The sequence below is a fragment of the Colias philodice genome, chromosome 23 (assembly GCF_061535455.1).
Source record: "Colias philodice isolate Cphi_HAF_F1 chromosome 23, ilColPhil1 Martin Lab GWU primary, whole genome shotgun sequence".
Classification (NCBI taxonomy): Eukaryota; Metazoa; Arthropoda; class Insecta; order Lepidoptera; family Pieridae; genus Colias; species Colias philodice.
In genome coordinates, this window is record NC_143108.1 from 3,764,419 (window position 1) to 3,777,525 (window position 13,107).

Below are 13,107 nucleotides of genomic sequence, written 5' to 3' on the forward strand. Positions count from 1 at the left end.
TCGTTTTCAACCATAAACTCCAATCGGTATTTGCGGTCGAAGTCTGATCTTCTCTATTCTTTCGTTTTCAGCTGGTCTGTGGAGAAATTTAAATGTTAAACAAACGTTTTACCTATAATAAGGACTTAGTGATGTGTATTATAATCTACATTTTCGTAATGAGAGCCGTCAATTCACTATCAAATACAGTGCAATGATTAACTATGAACAGTTAATAGTATAGGATAATCTATAATATTAGTTTTGGACTCTACATTAAATTTAAACTACTGCTGTTTGGTTGTTTGAACTTTGAACGCGCTAATCTCAGGATCTACTAGAACGATTTTAAAAAATTCTTCGGTGTTAGATAGACCATTTATCGAGGATATTAGGCTATATATCATCACGCTAAGACCTACAGGAGAGGAGCACTGCGGGAAAAACCGCGGGGCACAGCTAGTATACTATAAAAGGTTATATTGCTAGCCATAATAATTTAGAGGAATATAAAATATATGCAAAATAAAAATACATATAATAATCATAATCACCCGTCAGGATGGTTTATCCAAGATATTTTTCTTTCTACAATATCGAAGCCTCGTTCCTGTGGTGATAAATTACATTGCCTTCTCGAGCCTTTCCTGTAAAAAATATTTATAATAAGTATTTCCATACATTTTTAATAAGTTTAGTATAACTACAGCGACTAATAATATTAACTAAATGTACCAAGTTTAAGCATCAATATGCATGTTCTGAAACTTCTTAGACTTCTTATGATATACTTCGGTTATAGTTAATTAATCGATTTTTAACGAGCTTAGAGTGTCATTAAGTGCATTTTTTTTATAAAATACTTACAGATGAGTTGGTAATTTTCAATTTATTTGTACACTGTTTCTACCTATTAGTGCTAATATTCTCATTCGCTGCTATAAGTTACTTATTAACTCAAATAAAACATTTCTTTTTTATTTTTAGTATATCTAGCAATTTAGAATCGCCAACACGTGGTTTTACACTGGTCGAAAAGCATTACTATGGTAGCTAAATTCTATGGAATTAGAAAAATTTAAACTGCTTTTTTATCTAAATTTAATTTTTTTTATTTAAATGTAGAGTCATCCATTTGAAAGTCTTTAACTTAAATGTATTATCATCTATTTTAAAGCAACGAAACGAGAAATATTTCCTTACCCAGATAGATTCAACACGCAATCCAAAAACACTCCGTTACACTGTGTACTTGTAAAGAGGTAAGGTCCATCGCACTCCAGATTCGACTTCACTCGGAACACAGATGCTACACCGATCAGTACTTCATGTGTCCCCACCCAGGTGACGAGCGGACCGCCGTGATCGTTCTGAAATTAATTACAGAACTAGCGAAATTAACGTAAGGAATATGTTTGTCCTACAGGGATATATGCATCTTATGAGGGTATGAGGGTACTAGCTCATCGCCAGTGACTTTGGCTGCATATTCAAAGAAAATTCATCCAACAAAGGAAAACCACGGAAATGACATGTTTATCCACGGTTCAAATAAGGCTATATAATATATTACCTACTTTCTAGCCAATTATCTATCGCCAGACACAAAAATCGATTCAAAAAATCACTTGGCTGCGATGTGAAAACACATTTGTAAGACATAATTAATTATAATATCAGTACCTAATGATAACGTCGATTATATTATGGATATTTTATAAAGATAAAAGAAATTGTAATTTGCAATGTGAATAAAGTGCAGATAAATAGAAAATTTATTTGAACACTATTGCTCTTGAGCAACCTCTGTTTTTAATGTTTATTTCATACGAATACATACATATCATTATACTCAGACAGAATAGAGCGAATTTTATTCTTTGGGGAACGAATTAAAGTGGATAAATATGAATTGTTTCGGTTGCTTGTTATAGAATATAATAGGATTCATTTGAAAAATAATTGGTAGAAGGTTTATAGAAAATTATATAAAACCACTGAGAAATTTAATGATCCCTGAAACTTATACCTAATGCGAATCTTATAATTAGATAAATTACGTATGATCTAATTTTACTAATCAGTCTCAAAACCGTGTATATCCCAATAATTATAAATAGGTGTGTACTGCGTACTTTAATTTATATAATATAATTTTGCTCCTACATTTTAGTACCTGCTGTATTATATAATTAATCTAAAGGATTATAATTATTAAAATGATTACTTATTATTTTTGTACCTGACAAATACCATTTCTTCTAGTGTAAGTATAATTTGTCATAAGAGTTACATTGTCTAAATTTCTTCTAGTATCGTCGCTGCTTTCATTCGGGTCCTTAGCACATTGTAGATATTCCTGAAAATCTTCTGTGATTAAAACAATAAATATTCTATATTATTTAAACTACTTCGACTACTAACGTTTTACTTGTTTATTTAGTATAATTTACTTCTAAATTGATACGTTTAACAGTATAAAAAAATCATCATTACTAAACAACTTGCAACTGCAACTTAATATTATGTAGTTTTATTGCGTAACCTATTTTAATATTAGGTATATTTATTAAAAGCCTTGTTATTTACCAACCAAGAATACATTTAATTTCCCAACCTGTGTTTATATTTTTTATTGGGAATTGCCAATCACGTAGCTTAATTTAAAAAGACATTTAATTTAACAACTTACACGCTAATACAATATGAACTCACCACACCATCAATAAGAACTTTCTTATACACGCATCCATCAGCTACCAATTCTGCCTTCTCAATAATTTCGCCCTTGTCATCAAGATTGCCCGCCGCATACGTACAGATCATGTATTTATCTATAATCTGTTCCATTTCAGCAGAATAATGTTCTTTACACCTTTCCTTGCTGTAAAGTCGAGTGGACGCATAACGCAGCTTTTCTTGGTTCCAGTCTTCGCGCTCTTTCGTCTGTTATATTAAATAAATATTTCAGGACAATTTTCACACACCGCACGGTCTGATCCCATACTAAGCTTTCGCTTGTGTTATGAAAACCAGATGGCTGATAAACATACATAATATATATTTTTAAATAAATACTTATATAGATAATTAACACCCAGACACAGAGCAAATATCTATGTTCATCACACAAATATTTGCCCCGGGTGGGAATCGAACCCACGACCTCTGGCTTGGAAGGCAGGGCCACTACCAACCAAGCCAACCGGTCAGTCAAATATTAACCCTTAAATTGATTTCGTCCGTTTTAAAGGACATAGTATTTACACACATGCTGGCGCTGTTATAGCAGACCTAAGCTTTGCTAATCGGTATATTGGGAAGGTACTAGCTATGTCCTTCGCGTACATGCAGGTTTTTTTACCAAAGCGAAGTACAGTCGCGAATGGTGACCATTTGAAAATTGCAAAAAACAGATCTCTTGACTCTCCTGATAAAATTGATAATAACTGTAAGTATTTTGGCTATTTTGCTTATAATGTTATATTATTAGTTAGAATACGATTGTAAGTATAGTATTTTGACATAATTTTTACATATTTTACAATATTTGGAATACAAATCTTAGTTTATATACGATGTCCCATAAAACGGACGTTGACAACTTGGAGTATATTATACTGGGGTATTCTACACATGTCCTATGTAACGGACGTTGCCAATAAGGCCCTTCATTTTCAACGTCATCCTTTTGATATATTTTTCTCTATTTTTAATATGTTTTAGAGGAGCATGACTTGGCAATCAATAAAAAATTCCCTCACTACCTCTGGCGGAAGCTGAAGAGTCTGGCGTTGAGTTGAGATGACGATTTTGAAGGAAATGTAGACCTACGGGAGTGATTTCACTATGATAACAGTGTCAATCATTTACCCCCAGCACCATACCTTCGGAATTAAACGACATATTGATTTGAGACACAATGAAGACCCAAAAAGTCATAATTTTTACCATCAACAAAATATTATTGCTGCAGAATTACAGCCATTACATGCGGTGCGAGATGAATCTTCCCTACTTCTCAGTAGATATTCAGCCACAGCATCATGTTACTTACCAGAAATACCACCCAATGTTTGAAAATTTAAATAATAATACCTTACAAAATAAAAAACTGGCAGAAAATGGATATAATATATGCCAAAGAATCCAAAAAAAAAGCGATTTAAATTTCCTGTTTGTTTTGGTACTTCAGGCATGGTATACGACTTCTTTGCATACGATGAAGCAAACACATTTCAATCTGTACAATATAAGGAATGGGAAGAGGACTTTCTTGGTGTATTAGATAAGTTCTCAGGCTATGTAATACTATTTCTATTCCAATTCTTAGCATATTCTTAGGCTGTGATTTTTGGTAGTGTCGTTTTTTAAAATCCATTATTTTTAACGATATCATTAAAGTTTTAACCAACATTTTAAGACAGATGTTTGAAAAGCTTATTCTAGATCGTCCATAATTATAATTTTGAAATACAGAGTTGAAAATGTGCATTGTATTCATGTTCCACAGTTGCAGGAATAATGTGCAATGTCCGTTATATGTGACGGTTCGAACATGTACATATAATTGGCAGTGTCCGTTTTATGTGACATAGTGAAAACAATAGAAAAAATTAAAATTTTTAATTTTTTTTTTCATTTTCCTCTTTTCTATCCTAATTCCAACACATCCTCCAAATTTGGACATTATAAACACAAGTTATCTAGGGGTGACAATTTAAGGGTTAAGAGAAGAACGTAAGAAACCATTAAAAAATTATTCTTAACTAGTATTTGCTTTATTTTTCATAAATTATGCAAAATTTTGAGCATTTTCATACTTCATGTAATGAACTCATTTTTTTAACAATAACAGAAAATATTACAATGAATTCATAGTCAATATTTTTTTCTTCATGTAACCAAGCTATCGAAATCATAAATAAATCTACTAAAATATATTATCATTAATCGTTATCTAAAGTTCTATCTCTTATAAATTATTGTAACAGATTATTCGTAGAATATATTAGAATCACATTTCACAAGAAGTATGATTGTATTATTTTCAGAAAGGTTTCAGCTTGGATTCAGTCAGAAGAAATATGAATCGAGATAATATTATTGACATATTGACAGTACTGTGCCTCAGACATAATATTATAAAATACTAGCTGTTCCCCGTGGTTTCACCCGCGGGGCTCCGCTCCTGTTGATCTTGATGATATATAGCCTATTGGCTATAATTGCCTTCCTCGATAAATGGGCTATCTAACACCGAAAGAATTATTCAAATCGGACCAGTAGTTCCTGAGATTAGCGCGTTCAAACAGACAAACTCTTTAGCTTTATAATATTACAATATATACTACAGTAGCACCTCTATAAGTCGAATATCAAGGGAGACGCCAAAAATTCGAGCTATAGAGTTTTCAACTTATGGAGGATTTCGACTTAGGCGGATTTTGATTCGACATAAAGAGTTTGAGGTTTATTCTTATAAATTTTGAGTTAGAGAGGTAAAATAAATTGAAATTCAACTTGTAGAGGTGACAAATATGTTTTTATTTATTATAAACCAACATTATTTCAAATCATTAATCTTATATATAAAAATGAATCGCAAAATGTGTTGGTAAGCGCATAACTCGAGAACGGCTGAACCGATTTCGATAATTCTTTTTTTATTATATTCCTTGAAGTACGAGGATGGTTCTTATGTAGAGAAAACGTAAATATGTACCACGGGCGAAGCCGGGGCGGACCGCTAGTTTAAAATAAAAAATACTGATGACTTTTTTAATGCCAATTAAAAAAGTCAGTATGTATTTTTTTTGCTTTAGATAATTTGGTTGTTCTCTAGCATTTTATAATCTATAATGAGCAGAAAATTATTCTTCTTTTTCAAAGATACTGGTTTGCTTTATAAAATTTCGTAAGGTATTCAATGCGGTTCTTGCCTCTTTGATGGAAACCCATGGAGCGCATGTACTATTTACGTCTTCTATGTCATCTTAATCATTAGTATCGGTTTTCTGAGCTACTGAATCGATAATTTCGTCATCAGATACTTAACGCAAACACGTGTTTCGTGAGCCATAAATTAATTATCGTATACTCCGAAAATGTTTTCTAAGAAACAATAGTGTACTTGCACAAGTTCTTAAAGTCGGTAACTTATTTTTGTTCGAACAATAGAGGTAATAAATTCCAAATCATCAAGTTATAAAGGTTGTAAAATAAAACGTTGCTATGTTTGAGTACAGAGGTCAAATTTGATTTTTTCAAGTTATAGAGTGAAAATATGTACCAAAATGGCTTGGAGGGACTCTGTGATTATTTCGACTAGCAGAGGGTCAAAATTTCAAGTAAAAGAGGTTTTCGTGTTTGAAGGGAAGGTAACAAAACATTTTTTCGAGATTTAGAGGTTTTTGACTTATCGAGGTTCGACTTAACGAGGTGCTACTGTATATAGTATAGAATATAGATGAATACAAACAATGCAATATCTCTAGTGTGTATTTGTGATTATAGTTTCTTACGGAATTCAATAAACATTTATAATAAGAAGAATTTGCGTTTTAATTTAACAGTCCTTTATAATAAAATGTAGCTTATACAATGAAATAAATGAATTTACCGATCGCCATCTACTCAAATGTCCCCAGCCCATAACAATAGCATCTATCCCTGCTTCTTGGTACTTGGGGTCGTAATTGACAGATATAGTAGCAGGTATGTAAGAACAATCGGTATTATATGTCTCGTCTGATAAACTGAAGGCTGATTCTACTTTGACTACAGCTATGTCGATGGACGACCACTTTTCGATCTTTGCGTAGTCCAAATTGTATGCTGAAAATGTTTTAAAATGTTGAGACTTGTATTTTGTAAACTTATTGGCGTTTAGTATTCGCTAATGTAAAATATGATATTCTCTGAAAAGTACAGTTTCTATAAAAGGAGCTGACATTTTGAGACGCGACTCTATATTTTCTCTGAGAAAATATAAAGAAAAGATTTTAACGGATTTTAAACGCGATTTATTGATTATGCTATCATCCCTTTTCTTCTTCCCTTCTCTTTTTAAATTTTTGCCCTGATCAAAAGAATAAAAAACTTACTTTTAGGCACACACGTAAACACAACCTTTTTTTTCTTCGACTTAGTGCATTTATCCTTATTAAGATCGTTGGGTTTCACATATTTATCATAACCAGCTATCACATACATATGACGAACGTCTTCAACGCAAGCTGCAGAGGTGATCACAAACCAGGGGGTGACTAACGCCCCCCCACAGATCCAGGCATCGTACTTTTGGGGGGAGAGAGGCGCTTTGGTAAGGTAGACCTGGTAAGGGATTTAGCAGTTTAAATGCAAATGCAAGTTGAGTTATTAAATATTATATTAATTAAGAAATAAATAAAATAAATAATTTCAAACACGGCACGATCCACCATATGGCTGATAAACATGTACATATTATATAATTTTAAATAAATACTTATATAGATAATTAACACCCAGACACAGAGCATCTATGTTCATCGCACAAATATTTGCCCCGGGTGGGAATCGAACCCACGACCTCTGGCTAGCAGGCAGGGCCACTACCAACCAAGCCAACCGGTCAGTCAAACAATTGTAAGAAACATTTGTAAAAGAGAATTACTAGATTAGTTATAAGAAAAAAATTCAGGGAGAGCTGAATGACTTAATGAAATTAAAATAACGAGATTTTATGTTAATAATAATATGTATAATGATAATCTTAACATTAATATAACCAGTTTGAATTTTGAATTTGAATTTGAATTTGAACCAGTTATAGGTATACAAACTGGAGAGCTAAGTATAGCAAAACATAATTATTATACTTATACTGAAATTTTCATCTAACTCTATGAATGTTTGTTTTAAGTAATTTACCAAGAAAGATAGCTATTAGGTATTATAAAGAACAACATACATTGTATCACAAATTATTACTTAACTCTGAGACAATTAATATTTATTTATTTATTTATTTACGGCATACGCCAAACCATACATATAAGTATTAAACTTAATTCTAAACTTATCACTATGTTCTTAGTTCTAGGTACCCTTACATTCTTCACCTATCATTCCCATCCCTGACACAAATCATTTACTGGTGCAGAATTGGAATTGAGTTCAGCAGTGAAAGCATGCGAGGCACCGGAGACTGCTGGCGTTGAACCGTGCGTGTGCGCCAAGCAGCTAACAGTTGGTGGCTACGAGCCCGTGTAATATAATTGTCAGGCACATTAAGCCGTAAGAGCATTTCTACTAAATCATTAGAATCTATTTTATTGTATAAAACGTTAAGAGCAAATTTAACAGTTGATAGACTTCTACGAAGTTCCAGCGACATCATTATATAATTTCATCAGTCATTGCTTCATATTTAATGCTTATGAGACTTGAGAATTCTCTGATATAGTTGCGTCTCGTTAGCTAAACCTCTAGTGAATTGTTTGTATGTAATCAGGTCTTGATGCATAACTAGCAAGGAAAACCAGCGTCTAAGGCAATTAACAAAGTCCCTTACCAATTTATAATTGAAAGGGTTTAATTTTTAACAGCCTTTGCATTTTCGCCAGAACAAATTATGTAGGTACATAATTAGGTACAGCTAGAATTTGAAACAATATTTTCGTAGAGATTTTAGTTTGTATGCCATTCGGTATTCCTCAGTCATCACTATAATCAATTAAAACTACTATCCACAAGTAAATTATGGTACATATTGTTAATTTTTCAGTTCTGTTTTAGGTGGATATTTAAAACTGACTTGAAATAAAACAAAAGAGAGAATTCTGAATTCGCCTGTTTAAATTAGATTTGTTTATTGTTTTTGTTAAAAATAATAAGTATTATAAATAATATTATACACTTCAGAACAGACATCGTTATGTACCCATGCATAAAATAATATATTACAAAGGTGTACAGAAACGTATTAGATATTCAGCATTATCTTAGTTCAAATGCCTCAAACGTAATGCACAGTCAATAGTCAAAGGCACATAGTATTTCTGTGCAAATTAATCCAATGTCCAGATGAGCTGAAGCTTAGCATTCATAGGAAGCTTATTGTGCTATTACTAATTACTATGGAATGGATGAGGCCCGTAGCTTGATTAAAATCTTGTTCAATACAAGTTTCTTGAAGGGACAAGTAAATGTAACACGTTCTACCTACATAATAACATTATCACTAGCAACACCGATATTATTTTCCAAATTAATCAAGAAGGAGATTGTAATTAATCATTGGCAATTAATTGAAAGCAATATAGGTATGACTCTACCATACAAAAATTATTGAGAACTAATTTTACTGCATAGGATGCAATATGGTGTAGTTATTAGATTTATAAAATTGTAGTTATTTAAATAAAAGGTTTCTTGCTTACCACGTATCTCTTCTCACTGCTTAGTACGAGTCCATCTTTAATTCTTCTTTCTGATACGCAACCTTAAAATATGAACTATATCGAAATATCTCAAAATATAAGTTATTATTAGGAAGATTTTTTAAAATAATTATAAGTGTTCATACTTAATACATACATCATAACATTATAATAAAATTATCAGAATAGAAATATAGATATGTACCTATGTAAGTAAAAGATTATTAAGGTTAAAAATTCGTGCAAAAAATTTCAAACCAACTAAAACTTACATCTCAATAAAATCAATACACCAACTAAACAACAACAGAATATCTGCGCCATTTTTATAAAATCTCTGCATTGTTATTATTTCCTTCCATCGCATGCTTGAGTGGAATACAAAATTAACTAAGATTAATCGGCTTTACTCTAAAAATATTGCGCAGTTCATACAATTTACGGAAAACAATTTTCTATTAGACTAGCAAATTGAAATTTTTTGCTCGTGCATTTTAATGACGTTTTAATATATTTTTGTTAAAATAAATCATCTCTAAAATGTATTTTATATTAAAAAGGGGAAATCTCTTCAATTGTAGGTATTGCATAAAAAATGGAAATTCAAATAAATCTACCCATACCGAAATAATATAAAAAATGGTACAGAATCTAGAACGACACCGCTGCTTCTACATAATATTATGTCCACTATATTTTAAATAGGAAGAGCGACTTAAATACAATGATCGCGTTTCTTGTGTCTCTTTACAAATTAAAACGTTTAAAAACACCAACTATTTTCGTCGTTTTCTACATGATTTTGTTATCTCCACAAAGAAAAAATTCTCTGGTTAACCATATTAAAATTATCGGTTTCAACTTTCACTCACACTTAAGTATATCTACCTACTCAGGATTCTCTTGCAAAATTATAATCGTGTATAGCCTCTCCTTTGATCGAATTTTCTCAAGCGTAAATTAATTGAAGTTCGCAGATAATGCAAATTGCCTCTTATCCTATTTATTCAATACCTCGCTCTTGATTGAATCGAGACGACCAATGGTTGAGGTCACTCGATCTTATTATATCGAGATTAAACCGAATATTCTATTATTGTATCCTTACCATTATGGAAGCAAGACGTGACCAGGAAATTTAAAGCATTTTATTTTCATAAAATATACAGCACAGGTAGGCTGTGTGGGTGGCGTGCTACGACTACTAAAAGCTGTACTCACTTCATTATAATATTATATCGATATTATTTTAGAGAAATTTGATATTTATTACTTTAAATACAGCTAAAGTTATAAGTATCAAATTATGGTATCGGTTGAATGAGATGTTTTACGGTCAATAGGTACTATTTATTTTCCAAAGATTAGAAGTTAACTAATAACATCCGTTATGTGATATCGTATTAAAATAGACGCAGCCGTTTCAAAGAAACCCGCATATAGGCAAGTACTGACGCATTTAAAGATAGCTATTAATTTATTTTATTATAATGAACTGTATACCTACCTACATGGACAAGTACCTACATGCACCAGTACATGCACTTAATTTACTTAAAACTTATTGTATAAAAATTTAAAATCATTATTAAGCGCCACCTATAGCAAAGTGATGGAACTAACTTCAGCACAGGATTCATGCTGTTGACACTAGAGACATTCCACTACTTTGAAGTCAGGAACGCTACATAAAAACTCTATGAAAAAATTTTGGTGCAATTTTGCGGTTTTTAAACATTTTTATAACAATACGGCCTACTGCCTATAATATACTAGGCCTTCGTAAGCTATAAATTCATTATTAAAAGTGTTCAGTCCTTCCCTAGAGGTAATAGTTATACAATAACACAATACTTAGAAGTATGATGATTCATCGCCAACGTCGATACCACGTTGAATACACCGGTTCTCGTCCGATCACCGAAGTTAAGCAACGTCGGGCGCGGTCAGTACTTGGATGGGTGACCGCCTGGGAACACCGCGTGATGTTGGCTTTTTGCTTTTGTACTTTTTAACACTAGGCATAAACATTTTTGATTGTAAAAAATGTATAATATCGAGTTTCTTGTAACTGCAAATTAATTATGTAGAAAGTAATTTCAAGTACCTCAACTATTTAATTTGAGCTGCGTGATTTTTTTTGTTAAAAATCACCCACATACCGTGCGGTGATTACACCTTGTTAATTAAATCATATAAATTTATAGTTTATTTAAAATTAATTAAGAAGCTAGTCGAAAAGAACCTCCTCCTTTTTTTGAAGTCGGTTAAAAAGCGAATATATTTGATAAATAAAAAAAAAGCTCAGATTATAACATTATATTTCAACAAACAGCTTTTTAATATTCTCTAATATCTAAAACTGAAAAAAAACTCGACGTCTTTCTAAGAATATACCTACCACAGAATAAATAAAGGTATAAAGAAAACTCCCAATTCCTAATATATGACATTTATTTTACACAAATTACATAACAGTATCAACATATCACTTATTGGTCTCCATCGTACCACATCTTTTCATAAAATATACAAAAAGCAATCTATGGGTACAATGTTACCTTTACAAAATTTACAATAAAACTTACTCGAACCTAATCTAACACCTTCGATTATAAAAATGTATGGAATATAATTTTTATTTCAACACGTTCACGTTTAAAAATATAAACATCGTTCGCTCTTAAAATATATTTCTATTTATAAAGGGTTTATTTTTTTTACGGTAGCTCTGTTATTTTTGGCCAATTCTTTAAGTCAACGATTACTTTTGTCTTTTGTCATATTTATTAATTTTCATCCAATTTCTTGAAATTAAACGTCCTTTTGATTTAAATTGGAGGTAAAGGAATCTTATCTTAATTTTCTCCAAAAAAATTAAAGATTTTTCCCTTTTTTCAACTGTTTTCTTTCGTGCATTGGCCAAAAATAACATGGCTACATTTAACATTAAAATAGCATAGCAACAATGCGTATTTATTTTAGAGAGCTACCTATAAAAACACAACTTAATACATAACGTTTCATCAGTCAATAATTATGGAAAAAATATATTTTAACACTTTCTGGCCTTTACCAAACAAACTGCGTTAAGCAAAAATAAACGATAGTACCATTAAACTTGTCAACTCTGGTAGGGTCATTGACAAAAGTGCTGATGTTGCGCTTGCTTTTGAAGATTTCTTTAGTAGTGTCCCTGCTAGTTTAACTAAGAATTTAAATTCGTCTTCAGCGCTTGCAGAGTCTTTATTGAGGGATCACGTTGCCGAGTGTAACAAATTATTTGAATTGCGACACGTGACTGCTGATGAAATTGTTAAAACCTTTAAAACATTAAATTTAAAAAAAACCTGTGATCTCTGGGGTATGTCTGTAAATTTAGTAAATAATATCATAGAAAACATTGCCAATCAACTAGCGTTTATATTTAATCAGTGTTGCGACTGTGGTATATTCCCTGATTTACTAAAGTTTAGCAAAGTTATTCCTTTATTTAAAAGTGGTGACCAAGAAGACAGTAATAACTATAGGCCAATTTCCATATTACCAACTTTGAGCAAAGTCTTCGAGAAACTAATTTTAAACCAATTAAATAGTCATTTTGCATCAAATGGTTTACTGCACGCCAAACAGTATGGTTTCACAAAGGGGCGCTCTACCACTGATGCCGGAGTAGCTCTTTTGTCACATATATACAAAGCAT

At 31.7% G+C, this 13,107-nt stretch overlaps 2 protein-coding genes and 1 non-coding gene across 3 annotated transcripts in view; 1 reads left to right on the top strand and 2 right to left on the bottom strand.

The window, feature by feature from the left end:
- On the bottom strand, positions 1–9,475 carry LOC149477975 (uncharacterized). Its single transcript, XM_089709752.1, has 8 exons — positions 9,405–9,475; positions 7,086–7,314; positions 6,602–6,816; positions 2,695–2,925; positions 2,222–2,338; positions 1,183–1,349; positions 534–626; positions 1–76 (listed from the first exon to the last, which is right to left on the bottom strand). Exons 2-8 carry the CDS (start codon positions 7,192–7,194, stop codon positions 7–9), a joined length of 1,002 nt encoding a protein of 333 aa, XP_089565878.1. The 5' UTR covers positions 7,195–7,314; positions 9,405–9,475; the 3' UTR covers positions 1–6.
- Positions 9,476–11,279: 1,804 nt separating this feature from the next.
- LOC149477976 (5S ribosomal RNA) lies at positions 11,280–11,398 on the top strand. The gene has a single exon (XR_016317524.1). It is a non-coding gene; the product is annotated as a 5S ribosomal RNA (ribosomal RNA).
- A 910-nt stretch (positions 11,399–12,308) lies between these two features.
- The window catches only part of LOC149477977 (lateral signaling target protein 2 homolog), a 58,377-nt gene continuing 57,578 nt past the window's right edge, over positions 12,309–13,107 (bottom strand). The window contains exon 15 of the transcript XR_016317506.1: positions 12,309–12,524. The gene's annotated coding sequence lies outside the window, so the exon portion shown is untranslated. The remainder of the gene's footprint in view (positions 12,525–13,107) is intronic.